This window comes from Drosophila busckii, chromosome X (genome assembly GCF_011750605.1).
Source record: "Drosophila busckii strain San Diego stock center, stock number 13000-0081.31 chromosome X, ASM1175060v1, whole genome shotgun sequence".
Lineage (NCBI taxonomy): Eukaryota > Metazoa > Arthropoda > Insecta > Diptera > Drosophilidae > Drosophila > Drosophila busckii.
This window is the reverse complement of record NC_046608.1, coordinates 22,673,374-22,692,164: the sequence shown is the minus strand read 5'-3', so window position 1 is coordinate 22,692,164 and position 18,791 is coordinate 22,673,374. Positions and strand designations below refer to the sequence as shown.

At 42.8% G+C, this 18,791-nt stretch overlaps 1 protein-coding gene across 1 annotated transcript; it reads left to right on the top strand.

Moving 5' to 3' along the window:
- The first annotated feature begins 11,636 nt into the window (after positions 1-11,636).
- On the top strand, positions 11,637-17,789 carry LOC108605110 (AF4/FMR2 family member 4). The gene is given in 6 exon segments (XM_017994672.2): positions 11,637-12,021; positions 12,523-14,634; positions 14,637-14,681; positions 14,684-16,008; positions 16,309-17,400; positions 17,467-17,789. Coding segments are annotated over 5 exon segments (4,551 nt in total). The 5' UTR covers positions 11,637-12,021; positions 12,523-12,767; the 3' UTR covers positions 17,689-17,789.
- The last annotated feature ends 1,002 nt before the right edge of the window (positions 17,790-18,791 follow it).

The window sequence follows — 18,791 nt, the reverse complement described above, 5'->3', positions numbered from 1 at the left end:
AAATGTAGCAACAATTAATTAACTTTATATAAACAAATCGATTATTGTTCGAGAGCGTTAAATACAAAGAATAAAAGTTACAATTATGAAATATTATAAATTTATTATTAATTTGTTGATGTTACTTGGCCAAAAATCACTTCAATTGCAAAAATTGAAAATCTAATGTTACAACTTTGTTTACAATTTTTAATAAGAGCATAAAATATTAAACAGTTAGTTAAGCGGCTTATAATTGATCAAGCTATAACTACTTTTTGTTTAAATTGCAAAGCTTAAACTGTGCTAAAAATTAAACTGATTTAACTGTTTTATAGCTGAAAATGTGGGCGTGGCAAACAGCATTCAAATAAGTCTAAGCAGCTGTGCCTTAAAAAATTATTTGCCAAAGTTATAAACAAAAGTGTAAATATTTAACTTTGATAAGCTATAACTCATGATAATGACATCCGATTTTACAACTTTTTAGCTTGTTATACTCGTGAGTAGCTTATTAATGAAACTGCATACAAATTTGGCAATGTTGAAATTTTTCATACATGTGCAAAAATTTGTGATTGTAAAAATTTTCAAAAATGCAAAAAAAATTTTAAATTTCAAAATGCAAAAATGTAATAATGCAGTTTTCTATTAGCTAGCAGCACAAACATAAAACAGCAACAAATTAAAGAATTGCTTGATTTTTGAGCAAGTTATGAGCTAAAAAGTCGCTGCTGCTAATTAATTTTTTTTAAGTTTCAAGCTTTGAAAAGCTGTAAAAAACTCAAAAAAAATTAGCATAGCAAAGTGTTTTACATTTTTATAAACATAAGCGTCCAAATAAATGTGCTGCATTTGTTTTAATTAATTAAAAATTAATTTGTCAAAGCTATGACAAGAAAAGCAATGAAAAACATTTTCATTTTTATATAAGAAGCAGCCAAAACGAAAGAAAATTAGACAGAGCAAACTAGCTGAAGATATGCAAAGCAAGCTGTTGTGTTTATATTATGTAACTGGTATTAATAACAAATGTTAGTGATATCAAAACTGTTTGAGTTTATGTCTCAATGCAATGCAACAAATGTTTTGGCTGAGTAAATTACAAATTGCCAACTATATGCTAAAGATATAACTATGCGTATACTTGTTATTTAAATGAAAATGTCAATTGAGCAATATCAATCAATATACTAAAGATTCATGCGTATTGATTGTCAATTGATATTGCTATATACTAAAGCTATATGCGTATACTTGTTATACAATTTAAATGTCAATTGATATTGCTAATTGATTTAATTATCGTCTTGGGTTTGTTGCTGATGATCGCAGCAGCTTCAATTTTTTGACTAAGTAGTAGGCCTGGCAACCCTTAAACTGTAGCCAAATGTGTGTGTGTGTGCACATGTGTGTGTGTGTGTGTGTTTGTGTCTCAAATTGTTTGCCATTTGTAAGCTAAGTTGTAGGTTTTGGTTGCATGCTTAGTATTCGTTGGGCTGGGGGTTGGGCGGGTTGGGGGCGGGCGAACGTTTCTCGTTTCGCTGTTGTTTTTAAAATTAAAATGAATGCCCTCAAGCAATAACTACGACAAGCCACCCTCCAACCCATACGCCCCACTGACTCCCACTGCTGCTGCTGCTGTCCAAGACAAGCCAACATCATTATGCGTAGCTGTGTGTCCATGCCCACGTGTGTGTGTGTGTGTGTGTGAGTGTGAGTGGGTGTATGTATGTGCGAAATAATCTCGTAAATTACGCAAAAAAGGAAACAAGCTGCCAGCAAGACACACACACACACACACACACACACACGAGCATAGCAACGAAGCCGATGCTGCTGCCCGAAGCTCAAGACGCGACGCATCGTCCCCACATAGAGCCGAGCCCAGAGCCGGTGGTTGGCTGATGCCAGACAACGACAGCACGTGGACCAGGTCCGAACTGCCCCCCACTCCCAGCCCAAGCACACGCATACAAATATACAAAGTGCGTGTGCGTGTGTGTGTGTGTGTCTGATTATGCGTAAGGCTCCAAACGCTTGGCCATGCAAAAACTAACAACCACCGCTAAAGCCCAAAAAACGCACGAGAGCTGCTTGAGTAGTTCGAACTTTATACATGTTAAGGGGTTAACAGTAAAATGCAGCTGCATATGTTAACTCTGAGCTGTTATTGTTCGCACTGTTAATGGATTAACACTCAAGTGTTGGAACTGCATTAGCAGTGTACTCTTATGTTATTAAGTTAACAGTATTTGAGAGTGTTGCTTAGCATAAGTCAACAGTGCACTGTTAAATTGCAGTATTTTTTGATATGTTAATAATAAAATGTTTACATACAGAATAAATACATAAAGAGATAAAAATATGGAAATGATTTTAGCAATATAAAGAACAATATCTATTTGCGAAAATTCAAAATTTCAAATCCTAATTTGATTGATATTGGGAAAATGTTAACTAATTAATATACTTTAAATAATTGAACGGTTAACAGTTAGTTAACAGCAATAATAACAACAATAGCTAGAATAATTACAACAGCTGCAACAACAACTACAAGAAATACAACAATTAGACCAATGATAACAACAACTACAACAACACCAACAACAATTACAACAACAACTACAATAGTTAGAACAACAACTACAGCGATTACAGCAACAACAACTATTGCAACTACAACAACAACTACAAGAAATACAACAATTATAACAACAACTGCAAAAACTACAATAACAGCAACAACAACTACAGCAATTACAACGACAACAACTATTGCGACTATGACAATTAGAAAAACAACAACTGCAACTACAACAATTGCAACAACTACAACAATTACAGGAACAACAATTGCAACTACAACAATTACAACAATTACAACAATTACAACAACTACTACAACAATTGCAACAACTACAACAATTACAATGATTACAACAATTACAATGATTACAACAACAATTACAACAACTACAACCATTACAACAACTACAACAATTACAACAACTACAACAATTAAAACAACTACAACAACTACAACAACTACAACAACTACAACAATTACAACAACTACAACAAGTTATGTGAACAACGTTAAGTTACTTGCTGTGCAGCCCTCGCATACACACACACATTTCCTATATACATACATATGTACATGTCTATGCATATGGAGCACATTGTAAAATCCGTTCTAGGCTCAAGCTTCAGCTCCAGCTCCAGCTCCAGTTCGAGCTACAGCCTCAGCCCAAGCAGCAGCAGCAGCCTCATCGTGTGTCCATTCACATTCACAACACTTGTGACGCACAATGGCCTAACTACCCACAAGCCCCTGCTCCGCCCCCGCCCACAGCCAGCTGGCAGCCAAGGCCAGTTTCAAATGCTCGCCTGCTCCCCCCCCCCCTTTCTCTTTTAAAACGCCAACAACGACGTCTACTTTAGTCCTTTCGTCCACACACACACACCAACACACATATACACACGCACACACACACATAGTCAGGCACTCTGGTCCACTTATGATGAGTTTACATTTTCGAAAGCGAGACATGAAAATGAAAATTGGGCAAGGAAACTTGTCTGCAACAACAACAGCAACAACAACAACAACAAAGCGAATCTCCCTCAGCTTACACACACACACACGCATACTTTGCTTATAGTTGTTGGACGTGCAACACACTCGAGGGGGCGTGGTGCTGCTGCTGGGCGGCTGTCACACATTCAAAACAGCTCAACGTTTAGAATGAAGCGTGTGCTGGGGCTGGGGGCAGTCGAAAGGAATACAGGAAGCCAAATGTGGCCCAACGCCCAAAGTCTAGAGAGCCTGCACCCCTTGCTTAACTCCAGCCCAACACACACACACACACACACATGGATGGATGGATGGATGGATGGATGGATGGAGAGCAAACTCAACTAACCGTACTGTACAGCGCTGTCCGTTACGTATGCATATTTTGTAGTGAAAGTGGGAGTGGGTGGCTGGGTGGGGTGTGGGCTGGTGGGTGGCACTGTCAGCCAGACGCCGACAACGACGACGCGTCGTACAAATCAGCTTGAGCAAGGACGCAAGATGTATGTGCCCACATGTGTGTGTGTGTGTGTGAAAAGGACATGAGCAGAGCAGAAGCAGCGAACGGACGTCGTATTGACGTTGGCGGCAGCGGCGGCGGCGGTGGCGCTGGCGATGCTGCTGACTTTGAATGTCCATGTAGACATTTTGCAATTTTGAAATACATGCGCAGTCACACACACACACACACACACATGGACACACGCACACACGCATGTGAAATGCTTTTAACATTTTCTAAGATTCAAATTTTGTAAATTATCCCTTTGCGAGTTGCTGCCAGGCCTATGCGTGTGTGTGTGTGTGTGTGTGTGTGTGTCTATATGTGTGAATTTGTTGTTATTGTTGTTCGTTATCGATGGCTGCTGGCACGTTTTTGTTTCTAAGCCATACTAGAGACTGCAAATTATATATGAAGCTAAGCCGATTGCCATAAACTAATTTGTCTCGAGTTACTCGAGTCTGCTCTCCCTAAAAAAAACTTAAAATACTTTAAGCTAAGTTTAGCACACATTTTAAATCAATTTCCATTTTTTTTTTGCATTTAAAAAAATAATAAATAATGAAAAGACAATACAGATATGAACAAAAAAGTTTAAAGTTTTAAAGTGTTTAGTATAAATTTTTAACTCAAAATAAAATCACAAAATAGATATTTTAAAATTCTAAAAAATAAGTGTTTAAATCTTTTTAAAGTTTTAACGTGTTTAGTATAAATTTTGAATTCAAAACGCATTAAAATAAAATGACATAAAAGATATTTAAAAATTCTAAAAAATAAAAGTGTTTAAATCTTTTTTCGATTTATAAAGCTCAATCAATTTTTATCATTTTGTTAATAAAATCGTTTTAGAAAATAAAATGTTTAATGAAATTAAAAAAAACTAAACTTCAATTCAAAGATTTTGATATTCATGAATTTGTAATTCATTTAAAAAATATTAAAATAAAATGACTAAAAATTTTAAAGTCTGTCAACTTTTTAAATTTAACAACTCAGGTAACTCTTATTAAGTTTGCTGCAATTAGCGTCTCAATTAACTAAATTGTAAATTAAAACAAATACATTAAGTGTATTTTCAAAATCTAAAACAACAACAACACGCTGAATATTTAGATGAATTAATAGTTTTGAATAGTTAGCTAAAATAAAAGTTGCTATGTAGCTAATGCAAACAAATAAAGTATTTAGCTAACTTAATATATATATATACATATATAATATAGAATATACAATATATATAATATTAAATATATATACACACATTCTTGCTAAAAGTTTCTATTCTAAAATGTTGTACTCAACTCTTTGTGGTTGGTTGCCTGCTCAGTTAGTTTTCCACAAGCGACCCCCCAACTCCACGCTTGACATTGTATTGGCCATTACAGTTTACATGTGTGTGTGTGTGAGTGTGAGTAAGCATGCATGTGCGTGTGTGTGTGTGTTGAGTGGTTCAAATTGTATTTGCGCTGTGCGCTTTACATTTGAAATTAATTTATTTTGCCAAAGCGCGACACACACACACACACACACATGCCCACACGCACACACACACTCACACTCACACTTTGGCTAAGCGAAAGTGTTGTGGACGTTTGGCCGCGTCGCTGCCGCGACGTCAACGCTGCGCTCATCTTTGTGCCTCAGTGTCCGCGCATTTGGTTGGCTGCCATGTGAACTTTATGCTTTTAGCTTGTAAGTGGGTGAGTGAGTGTGTGTGTGTGTGTGTGTGTGTGTGTGAGTGTGTGTAGTTGCTATGCGGTTAAAAAGGTATCTCAAAGATACTAAATACTTTATGCATGAATGTGCCAAATAGATTTACGAGAGACGAAAAAACAGCAACAGCAAAGCTATGGCCAGTCTTCTATCTCACTCACACACACAAACGTATATGCATATGTATGTGTGTGTGCTGGCTTAAGTGTGTGTGCTTCGATATTAAATTTAAATTGGCGCTTGGTTATTTTAGAGTAGGCAGCAGTTGTAGAAGCGGAAGAAGAAGAAGCAGCAGCAGCAGCAGCAGCAGCAGCAGCAGCAGCAGGCACAACGGTCACGATGGCTTGCAATTAAGCTCTTTACGTATGTGTGTGTGTGTGTAGCTCGGATATGGTTAGTTGGCCATTTTGTGTATGTGTGGGTTGGAGTTTATGTTAGGTCTTAAATATTAATAACAGTTACAATTTTTAATGATTAAAACTGAGCGCATGTGTGTGTGTGTGTGGCTAAGCATATATATATACATTTGAGATTAAAATGTGTGTGTGTGCGTATGTAAAAGCTTAACAAAAGTACAGTTAGACAAAATATACATACAGCAAATCTAAATGAAATAAGCGAGCTGCGTAGTCTTTAGCAGATGAGCAAAAACTGAGTTAAAATTAAAAATACAAATTTTAATGCTTACCTTAAACGCTGCTGAGTTAATTGAAAAGCTGAAGAATCTCCATTGCTCCATTGTTAGCTAATGCATAATGTTGCTAATTGTTTGTCATTAATTTTAGTTAGTTTTGGGCTAATAACAATTGCTAATAAACGCTCCAATTAAAAATCTAGCAACAAACAGTGAACTGCACTTGTAGCTAAACAAAATTGCAGCAACATGTTGCGAACAACGCATTGCCTTGTGTCTCTGGTTTGTTTACATTGCTAAAAATACGCACACTGAGTCACATACAGCAGTAAAATAAAAAAAAATTAGCGCACAGTATGCAAGAGCACAAAGCTATGCATGTGTGTGTGTGTGTGCGTATGCGTGTTGCTCTCACACGTGTTGCACATGCGAAATGCACAGCAAGCAGAATAGCAATAGCAATAGCAATAAGAAGTGGACAACGATTAGACACGCACGCTGCTGCGCTTGGGCTTCAAGCTGTGCTCGAAAAACAGCAAGCGGCGACTACCCATGTCTCACCTTCTCTCTTTCTGTCTCTTTGCCACTTTCTCTCACACTGCGCTGCGCTGTCACTGTCGCCGTCGCTGTTCATTTTGCAGTCGGCGTTGTCTGATGAGTTGTTTCATTGCCATTTTGTTGCAGTTGGCGCGCAATGCGTTGGCATTTTTTTTTTTTCAAAACAACGCATGTGTGTGTGTGTATTTGTATTTATCTTTGTATGCGTGTGTTTTCATGTGTGGCTATTGCATTGTTTGCATTTCAAATTGAATTCCTTTAATATTCAATTCCTGCCCCTTGCGCTCGACTATAGATCTACACAAATTTACGTGCATGTATGCATGCATGTGTGTGCGTGTGTCTGTTGGCATTTTGTGTGTGTGTGTCGTGCATCTGCTGTTTTTTCTGTCTTTGCTTTTGTTGTTTTTCTCTATTGCCGATGCTGTTGCTGCTGTTGCTGCTGCTGTTATTGTTATTATTGTTGGCCGACGTGCATTTTTCAATTATGATTGAGCAGCATTTGTCGCTCGTTTTGTTGTTTTGGTTTGGCTTATCTTCTTTGTGCACTCATACATACATGCATATGTATTTATGTATGTATGTATATGCATGCTGTGTGTGTTTTCTCGCTTTGAAATTCAATTTGATACTGAATCAAATTCCCTTAGATCCTCTCTTCATTGAGAGCAAAGCAACATGTGCGCGCTTGCCAACGGTTTTATTCAATTTGTAGCAAATCTCTCTAAACACACGCATACATACATACATATTTATGTATGTAGTACATACAAATGCAAATTTAAGCTAAATACGCAGCCAGCGCTCAAAGCAGAAGTGTTAAGCAAACAAAATCACAAAACAAAACAAAAAAGCATATGAAATAAAACAAGTAAAAAGAAATGACACAGCGCAAACATATTGTACATATGTATGTATGTATTTGTGTATGTACAGTGCGCGCTCTATAATGTGAACTAATTATAACGAAGGCTATTCTCTTTATTGAATATGATTGCATACAATTTATTAATGCGTTCCTATTAAGAGATTAAGTGACCAATGCAAACTTCTCTTAAGTCATAACACTCTTTTGCAATTTTTGACTAAATGCCTAATTTAGCAAACCGTTTTTCTTGCAGTGTAAGCTCCAAATATTATTAAACATTGCTGTCGTGTGAAAAACAAATACATACAGATGTACATAACATAGATATATGTATATGCATACATATGTACATGTTTATGAATTCTCACTTACCAATTACTTTAAATGTTCAGCAAATTAGCCCTTTTGACCTAAAGCCAAGCACAAGCGAAAACTGCGCAAAGACAAACGTACATAAATAAATATATAAGTATGTTTATGTATGTATATAGACTTACATATGTACATATGAATGTATCCCGCAAAGTCAACACGCCAAACTGGCCAACAACAAATATAAAGGCAAGCATGGCAAACTTAAAGCCGGCTTAAGCAAAAAGTAAAAATGTTAAAAGGAAAACAATATAATGTGGCGCAGGTCACCGTCGCCGGCCGTAGAGAAACCACAACAAACGCGCAGTCGCGACGCCGCTAAGGTACTGGCAAGAGCGGAAGAGCGGGGCTAGCTACAATTGGGGCCTGGGTGTGAGTCATAGCTGCCAGCGACGGCGCCAACGGCTTTTTGGAGCAGCAGAGAGCGCCGCTCGCATTACATAAGCCGAAGCTAAAGTGGCGAACGAGACGCATAACAGCAAACGAAGAAGCTGCGCTCTGAGCTAAGCTGCTTGTGCTCTTGTTCTTGCTCTTGCTCTTGCTCTTGCACTCTCGTGTGCGCCGCTCTTGTGTAATTAAAAAGTAACGGCGCTGACAATGACAGCTGTACGCGCTCAATTAAAAAGTCATTAACTGCCACACACATGCACATAGACAAAGACAGAGACAGAGACAGAGCTAAGCAGCGTAAGAGAGCCTTGGACATGACAATGGGCAGTTAACGTGCACTCTCTTGCATTCGCATTTACGTTTTATCAGCTTAAGAACGCCGCTGTGATTGACGCTAACATGCAAAGGCCTTAGCAGCGTCTAGCCTTTGCTGCTGCTGCTTCTACCTCTCTCTCGCTCTCAGCTGCATGCACGCACCTTGTAATTAGAGGTGAGTTAGGCACGACGGCGACTCTACCTGCGCTCTCTACAACTGTTGCGTGTCATAAATGCGTGCCATAAAAATACTTAATCCCTCTTTACCTCTCTCTTTCACTCGCTCGCTGCCTGCGTAGCTGCTGCAGTTCAGTCGGCATCAGCTGTGCAGGCAGCGGATTACAAAAACTAAAGCCCTACATTTGGCTAAAGTGTGTGCAGCTTTTATTTCTTAGCTATTGCTGTTGTTGTTGTTTTGTTTTTGCGCTGCTTTTGCTGTTATTATGATTATTCCTGTTTCGCTGCTCTTTGTTCGTGTCTCCTTAGCGATGCTGTTTTTATTACACAGATGCACTTAATGATAGAACAGTGCAACATGTTGATAATATTTTAATTATAATTTAATTATTTGCTGGTAATTATGTGTTGCTGGCTCTTAACCACTGTGCGTATAAACTCGCTTGCACTTTTGAATTGTAATTGCAATTTCGTTTACACTATCTATTATTAGAATTTCAATACATAAGATTAATAATTGTTGGCTATGCTTTACCACTGTGCGCTACTCTCTTAAACATTTTTCAACTTAGCTTGGCACATTTTGTATGCCCCGCCATCCACACTCTCTCTCTCTGTCTCTCTTTGTGCTTGTTTGTCATCGTCTTTGGCGTCGTTTTCTTTATTGTTTTATTGTCAGTTTAGGGATTTGACAATTTGCTTGCTGATTTTTTATGACAATCATGTATGTAAATTTTTGGCCTGTCTTCTCTCAACTCTTGCTCAAGGCCCAGGGCCTTGGCCACTACTTCCACGCTAACAGCTCCCTGGCCCCCGCTGCTCTCTTCACTCTCTACTCTCCTTGCTACTCCTACACTACGGCGTTCATGTTTGTCGTTGACTGAGTGTGTGTGTGTGTGCCCATGTGGATCTCAGTTTTTTGTTTTGTTTTGTATCTGTATCTGAGCGCCATTAGCTCGCATTTTGGCTTACGAGATTTTTAAATACTTTTGGGACCATTTTCATTCGTTTGAGTTCAACAGCAACAAAATTATACCAATTCAAGAGCTGGCCTGGCCCGTAAACCCTTCACATGCATAGCTATTTTTAGTTTGTCGCTCATTTTTATATGCCCACTTTTTATGCTCTGTGCGCATAAAACTTGGGCTTAATAATTTTAAAGCGTTGACAAGTTTTACGAGACCAGCGACGCCCCTTAAAAAAAAGCGGCTAAAGCCAAAAACAACAACAAGCATAAAAACTAGGCTAGTAGTGTGTGATAAATGTAGTAGTCGTAACTGAGAGTCTGCATGGACTCTTTACAATGTTGGCTAATCAAGGTGACTTCTTAATCAGTCAGCCATTGAAACAGCTGTTGCACTAAACGTTATAAAACTATTGTTTGTTTAAAGCAGACCTTTTTTTTTCGAAGTTGTTGCCTAATTGCAAAGTTATGCCTATTCAAGGTTGATTCTGGCCCAACGATAATAAAATACTTTTGTACACTTACCTGCTCTGCTCCGAAACTTGTCATCAAGCTGCGACTGCGACTGCGACTGAAAACAAGAGTAATTGTTAGCTCTCTATTAAATTTGTAGTTTAAACCAGCACGCAAATATTTATATATCAGCTCAGCTGCATAGTTAGCTAAATTGATTACTAATTTGTTTAATTTTGTTGTGTACTCAGTTTTAAGCTCGGCTTAAGCAGCGGCTGCGAGCGAGAATAAACACGCACACATTTTTGCATTGCTCTCTGGCCGTTTATCTGTTTTTAATTCGTTTTCGGCATTTTTTTTTATTATATTTTTATTTTATATGCATGTATTCGAAATAAATAAATAATCCAAAGCAAATCAAATGCAAAAAAAAGAAAAAAACACGCACACAATGCAAAAACAGTTGCCGGCGTTGGGCAAAGCAAAAACAAATGCAGCACAAGAAAGAGACAGCGCAAGCGGCAGCGCAAACGCAAAAACAAAACGCACGCTACACACATAAACGCTGTCGCTGCCGCTGCCGCAGTCGCTGTCACCGTCATTGCTGTACATAGCGCGCGCGCACACACTCTCTCAACATCGCAGCGCTGGCAGCGACGTCAGCAGCGAACCACCGCGCGGCCACTGCTGCTTATGCCTGTATGGACTCTATGTATGCGCGCGTATGTGTGCCTGTGTGTGTGTGTGTGTGTTTGTTTGTTTGCTGCTGCTGCTGCCGCTGCCGCTGTCGCAGCCGCCGCTGCCAGAATGCCGCATGCACGTCGGTCATTTGTATTTGGAAACACAATTCCGTTCCGTCATTTGTATTTGGAACGCCGTAGCAGAAAGAAGGACACGAGCGAATAAGCGACGAAGCGTGTGAACGGAGTGGAGCGGCTATTTTAGCTTTTAGCGCCCTTTTTTGTTTAATTTTCTTTGTATAAAAAACAACATACGGCAAAAATCAAACAAACAAACTTTTGGCAAACATTTTCGGCAAAAAAAAAACTAAAATTTCGGACCAAACAAAAAAAAAAAGTTTAACGTGTTTTCTATTGTTTATCGTTTTGTGTTCGTAAACATTTTTGTTCTGTTGTCAAAAAAATAAAATCGTGTAATAAGCGTGTGGTGATTTTGGTGTTCAAAATTAACGACGAAATAAATAATAAAACACACGCAGCTCAACACACACACACACACAAATTAAAAAACCCAAAACGCAAGCCAAGCTCACACCGGCGAATCGCAGGTGAAAGCGAAGCGTAAAAACAAAATTCTAAATTCAAGCAACAAAAAGCAAAAAGCAAAGAGTTCCAACAGTTCTTAGTTTTCTTCGGTATATAATTTTTTTTTTGTATGTTATTATTCTTCTGTTGTTTTGTGTTCGGTGAAGAATAAGAGAAGAAGAAGAAGAAACGGCAGCATTTGGCAGCGATCAAAACTGCACACAAAGCGAAGGCGCAAATAAAAAGTAAGCAACGCAACCAAGAGCAAGATCAAATATAAGAAAAGAATAAAAAAGAAAACAACAAGCAAAGATGTACAAATACATGCGAGAGAGAATGTAAGACAATGCCCAAAGAGTGTTAAAGATCGGCAAATATAAAATTGTATAAAAACTTATTACTGTCTTGCAATATTTTTTTTCATGTGCAAATGTGCTAACTGTTAAACTTACATATGTACACACATACTTATGTACATAAGAGAGCGAGAGAGCATGCATTTCTTTTTGTTTATGTGCGTGTTAAATAAAAGAAAACAATTGTGTAACTAAAGAGACAAAACTGCAACTGTAATATTAAAAAAAAAACATTTTTTTTTACAAGTTAGTTTTTAATTTTGTTCAAAAGAACAAAGTGCATGGCTAAAGAACCGTTACTCGCTATGTATTTACATATGTATGTGTGTGTGTGTCTTAGTCTTAATTAAACATTTGTTTAATAACAAAAATTCAACGTTATATTTGCAGTACAAATACAAATGACAACAACTAAAATAAATATAAAACCAAATATTTAAGTTTAATTCAAAACGAACAACGGCCAAACAGCCAACGAACAAAAACAACAAAATCAACTATAAAAAAGGAGAGCAAAAGGAAGAACAACACTGGCATATTCAAAGCAAGCGCCAAAGCAAGCCACATGAGCAGCAGCGTGACGCCGACGCAGACGCAGACGCAGACGCAAACGTCGACGACTTATGTAGCGTTATATGGCGAGCATAAAAAGTGAAATGCCGCCACTGCATGCGGCAGAGGCGCTCGCCTCCAGCAGCAGTGCTACCGATAGCGGAGGCGGCGGCGGCGGCAGCAGCAGCGGTGAGAACAACAACGACAGCAGCGCTACAGCAGCAGCAGCAGCAGCAGCAAGCAGCAACGGCAGCAGCAGCGACACTGCTAATGGCTGCGGCAGCGCACCAGCAACGCCAAATGCAAATGCAACAATTAGTGCTGCAGCCGATTCCAGTGACAACCAGCCAGGTACGCCACAGCCAACAACACAACAGCAACAGCAGCAGCAACATCAACAGCAGCAGCAGCAGCAACAGCAAACACAACAGCAACAATCGCTAATGTCAGCTGCTGAGCAACCAACAGGCATAACTCATCAGCCCTATGCGACGCATCATATGTACGCAGCCAACATGCAACAGCAGCAGCAACAGCCGCAGCAGCAGCAACTCTATGGCAGCATCTACGGCAGCGAGCTGCAGCAACCAAGCTACGCCGCCAGCAGCTACATCAACAGCTACGAGCAATTCTATCAGCAGCAGCAGCAGCAACAGCAAAGCGCCGTGCCCGACTACGGCAGCGCCTATGGCGACTACGGCAAGAGCAGCGGCGTGCGCTATCATCCCTACTTGCAACAGCCCACATCTGTGTTGCCGCCAGCAGCAGCAGCAGCAGCCATAGCAGCAGTTGCTGCTGTTGATGACAACAACGCTGCAGCAGCAGCAGCAGCCGCCGCCGCCGCTGCTGTTAGCACTACAACAGCAACAGCCACAGCGATGAGTCCACGTGTTGTTAGCAGCAGCAGTCCCACGTCCACCTCGTCGCACTTGCAACTCAGCTCGGCAGCACAGACGCCCAGCTCGCCGGGCAAGCTGCAGTGCAAGAAATGCGGCATCTTGACCAGCAACGAGTCGGAGCTGCAGGAGCACATTGCCAATGTGCATGGCGAGTCGCCGTACGGCAGCAGCGGCTACGCCAGCTCGCCCTACATCAAGGAGGAGCTGCCCATGCCAACGCCCACAGCAGTTTCGGCTGTGGCCAGCGCTGATTTGCTTGATCTCGATTCGCAGAAAATGGTTTATCATCAGCAAATGTTGCAGCAGCAGCAACAGCAGCAGCAGCATCAGCACCATCAGCAACATCACGACGCTGTTGTCACCGGATTGCCATTGACGCTGCCCGATCCGCTGCACTCGATGCAGTCGATGCAGCAGCGCGCACTGCACAGCTGGGAGCAGCAGCAGCCGCATCAGCCACATCAGCTGCAGTCCAGCGAGGGATTGCCGCCGTACATGCAAACGCTGGTGGACAAGTCGCCCTACTACACGCCCAAGCAGTCGCCCTATCATCCACACCAGGCGAGCAGCATCAAGCAGGAGTACGCCATGATCAAGTCCGAGTACGCGGACTCGCAGCACTATGTGGACAAGTCCTTCGATCCGACAGCCGCCGATGCTGGCGCTCAAATGGCCACCAGTCCCGCTGAGTTTCCCAGCACCACCACTGGCGTTGGTCCGCCAGAGGGCGCCACTGTCGGCGGCGGCGGCGGCGGCGCAGCTGCTGCTGGCTATCGCGGCTTCGAGCCGCCCAGCTCCAGCTCCGTGTTGCCAGCCAACAGCTTGACAGCCAAGGCCGCCACCTGGAAGTCGAACGAGGCGCGTCGCCCCAAGACCTACAACTGCACCGCCTGCAACAAGTGGTTCACCAGCTCCGGCCACCTCAAGCGCCACTACAATACGACGCTGCACAAGAACGCGGTCAAGTCCAGCGGCCAGCCCGATCCGGCGACGTTGCCCATTTCGGCGCATCATCATCCAGCGCGCGATCCGGTGACCAAGACCAGTCGACTATCAATGCCGCCGCCGCCGCTGCAAGCCGCTGTTCTGCTGCCGCTGCGCCGCCGCTGCAGCGCAGGAGCCGCCACAGCCCGTCATGCCGCCCGAGCCGCCCAGAAGTCCGCCCGACTATGGCGGCGGTTGCGGCGTTGCGACGGGCGTGCAGGTGGGCGCCGCCATGTCGCATTACTCGGCCTCGCCGTCGCCCACCGCTCAGCAGCAGCAGCAGCATCAGTTGGTTGCCGCCAGCAATGGCTATGCCAGCAATGGCCACGCCCACTATCATGGCTACAACATGCAGCAGCAGCAGCAGCAGCAGCAACAAGTGCAATCGACGACAAACGCTTCACCACAGCATGCTAACAATCATCATCAGCAGCAGCAACAGCAGCAGCAGCAGCAGCAGCAGCAACAACATAATACCGTTATGAACGGTCACCCAAACGGGCTAGCAGGTCCCTCCGCCCCAATCAACAACAACAACAACAACATCATACAAATGCCGTCCTCCCAAATGAGGGGCCTGCTGAACAAATCAACAACACCAACAACACCAATCAACATTCAACAACACACCACAACAACAACAACAGCCACAGCAATAGCAACAGCCACAGCAACCACAGCCACAGTTATAAAGATCGAACAAGTGGAGGACAGCAGCAACAACATCACAGCATCAGCAATGGTCACGGACCAGCAGCAGCAGCAACAGTTGGAGGAGCAGCAGCAGCAGGTGGAAGCAGCTCAGGTGGTGGAGGAGCAACAGCAGGCAGTCGCATTGCTGGTAGCACATCATCACCAGCAGCAGCAGCAGCAGCAGCAGGAGGAGCAGCAACATCAGCAGCAGCAACTGGAGGGCAACTATCTGCTATCGCGCCCATACAGCACGCCCAGCAGCAGCAACATCAGCAGCAGCAGCAACTCGCCCCTTACTATTTGCCCCCAGCCGGTTTACCACCACCAACAGCAGCAGCAGCAGCTGGAGCAACTGGAGCAGCAGCAGCACCACTTGGATCCACAGCAGCTGCAGCTGCAGCAGCTGCAGCAGCAGCAGCAGCAGGAGCAGGCAATGGATTTCTCACGCACCCCGCCGCTGCTGCCGCCGCCGCCTATGGCAGCGCTGCTGCCGCCTATGGCAATGGACTACAACATGCTGGCTTTGGATATGCAGCACAGCAATATGCTGCAGTGCAGCAGCATCAGCACGCAGCAGCTGCCGCCGGCTATTACCACCACCACCCACACGCCCATGCACACGCCCATGCCCATGCCCATGCCCATGCCCACGCCCACGCCCAGTATGGACATGGAATGCACCACTATGTTGCCGGTGGTGCACCAGCAGCCGCAGCAGCAGCAGCACTACCAGCAGCAGCTGTCGCCAGTCCAGCAGCAGCAGCAACAGCAACTGTTGCTGGCGGCAGCAGCAGCGCAAGCAACGGTGGACAGCAGCAGCAATTGCAGCAGCCACAGCAATCACAGCAACAATATGCTCAACAGCAATATGGACAACAGCAGCAGCAACATCATCAGCAGCACGCGCACTCCAACGCCGCCGCAGCCGCCGCAGCTGCAGCAGCAGCAGCCGCACATCACCACCATCACCACCACCAGCACAGCGCCGCAGCTGCTGCCGCTGCAGCTGCAGCCGCCGCACATCACCAGCAGCAACATCAGCAACAGCAGCAGCAGCAGCAGCTCCACCACCACCAACATCATCAGCAGCAGCAGCAGCAACACCCTGCCATGCTACCAGCAACTGCCGCCGGCGCTGGAGCACACAATGAGCTATCACACTATTATTGGTAGTAACGCCGCCAGCAGCTACAGCAGCAGCACCGATGGCCACATACTGCAGCTAATGCCGGCCTCGATTTTCGCGCCCTACGCGCCGCTCTCGCCCTATTCGGTGGCAGCGCAGCGTTCGCCGCAGGAGGGAGATTTGCCGCCAGTGCATACGCTAACCGCGCTGCATGCACAGCAAGAGGCGCAGCAGCAACAGGCAACCACATTGACGCTGCTGTCCACACCGACGCCCTATTCGCCCACAGTGAGCAGCTCGCGAGCAACGCCAGCGCTGGAGCTGGACATGGCAACGCTTATGGTGCAGCAGCAACAGCAGCAGCAGCAGCAAGAGTATGAGCTGGATCAGCAATATCAAATGCAGCAGCAGCAGCAACAATTTGAGCAGCAGCAGCTGGAGCAGCACTTGGCCCAGCAGCAGCAGCAGCAGCAACTTGAGCTGCAACAAACTGTTGCTGTGCTGCCCAAGAAGCGACGCAATGCTGCTGCTGCTGCTGGTGCTGCTTCGGCACCAGCGAGCAAGCGACGCCGCACCAACAGCGTCTGCTCCACATCGCCACATTCGACGACGCTGCCCTCGGGTCGCATCAAGTGCTTGGAGTGCGACAAGGAGTTCACCAAGAACTGCTACCTGACGCAGCACAACAAGAGCTTCCATTCCGGTGAGTATCCCTATCGCTGCCAAAAGTGCGGCAAGCGCTTCCAAAGCGAAGATGTCTATACGACGCATCTGGGCCGCCATCGCACCGCCGACAAGCCGCACAAGTGCGAGCTCTGCCCCAAGCAGTTCCATCACAAGACCGATCTGCGGCGCCACGTCGAGGCCATACACACGGGACTGAAGCAGCACATGTGCGATATATGCGAGAAGGGCTTTTGCCGCAAGGATCACTTGCGCAAGCATCTCGAGACGCACAATCGTCCGCGTGTTGTTGGCAAAAAGGCAGCGGCAGCACAAGCAGCAGCAGCAGCAGCAGCGGCAGCAGCAGCAGCTCAAGCAGCAGCAACAGCAGCAACATTGAAAACAGTTGTAGCCAAGTCTGCAGCAGAAGATGTTGCTGATGATGATGATAGTTTGTTAGAAGATGAAGCAGCAGCAGCAGCAGCAGACGAAGATGATAAGCGCCAAATGCAATTATTGCTTACGAGCGAGCATCATCTGATTAAAACTGATTATGTTGAGATTAAGCATGAGCTTGAGTATGAGGAGGAGTTTGCCGATGAGTATCAATTGATAGAAAAGGATATAGAAATGTATTAGCGTCCCAAATTTGCTAACGTCTGTGTTCTCCGCTGCTTAGCAACACAGTTGCTGCAACATGTTGCTAAGCTGTTGACAACACGCACCACACCAACAACTTTTTTTCCTCTTCTGTAGCACAGCTGTAATTAGAATTTGCCATATAATTTTTAAATTTTAACGTTTTTTTTTTTTTTGCAAAGAAAATTCCTAACTGTTGTAGCAGCAAATTAAATTTTAAGCTATGATTTATGTTAAATTGTATTATGTTTATTAAGTATTTGTATTAATTGTGCTAGCGTTATGTATTTTTTTTTTTATTATTAAGCTTAAGCAACGCGTATACCTCACACACACACACACATAGAAACAAACAGCTATAGCAACAACTTATGCAACATTATATATATATTTCATTATATGCTTATTGTTGTTAAGTTGTGCGCTTTTTTTTTTGTTTTGATTAAAGACAAATGCCATATATAATTACTATATAGTTGCAACTAAATGCCAATTGATATATATATATTAGCTATATACTTAGCACACATCGCAAGCCAAACCACGCAAACATGTTACATCAGGGATATATATATATAAGCTACACTTTATATATATATATTATATGCATGCATTACAAAGAATTATATTTTAACTAAGTCTATAATTTTATATTTGTATTTATTATGTTTAATTTTTTTTGCTAATTTATGCATTTTGTTTTCATTTCTGTAAGCCAGCGAATAAAACACACACACATACACACACACACACTGTAATTATTTAACATTTAATTTATATGTGCGCTTCATTTTTTTTTTAATTGCTACGAACATTTCTGTCTTGCATTTTTTATATTCCCACACACACACACACACACATTTTTTTTTTCAAACTATTTAGTTATAATTATTTTATATACATTTAATTAGCGCAACAAATTCGTATATTATTATTATTATTTAAGTATGTTATGCTTATTACAAAGATTACAAAGATGATGGAAAAAAACGAGCAAAAAAAATTGCAAAAACAAAAACGTTCGCAAAATAAATTGTGGAAAATATGTTTTAAACCAAAAAAAAAAAATTATGATTTGCTTTTTTATTTTTTATTTTCGTTTA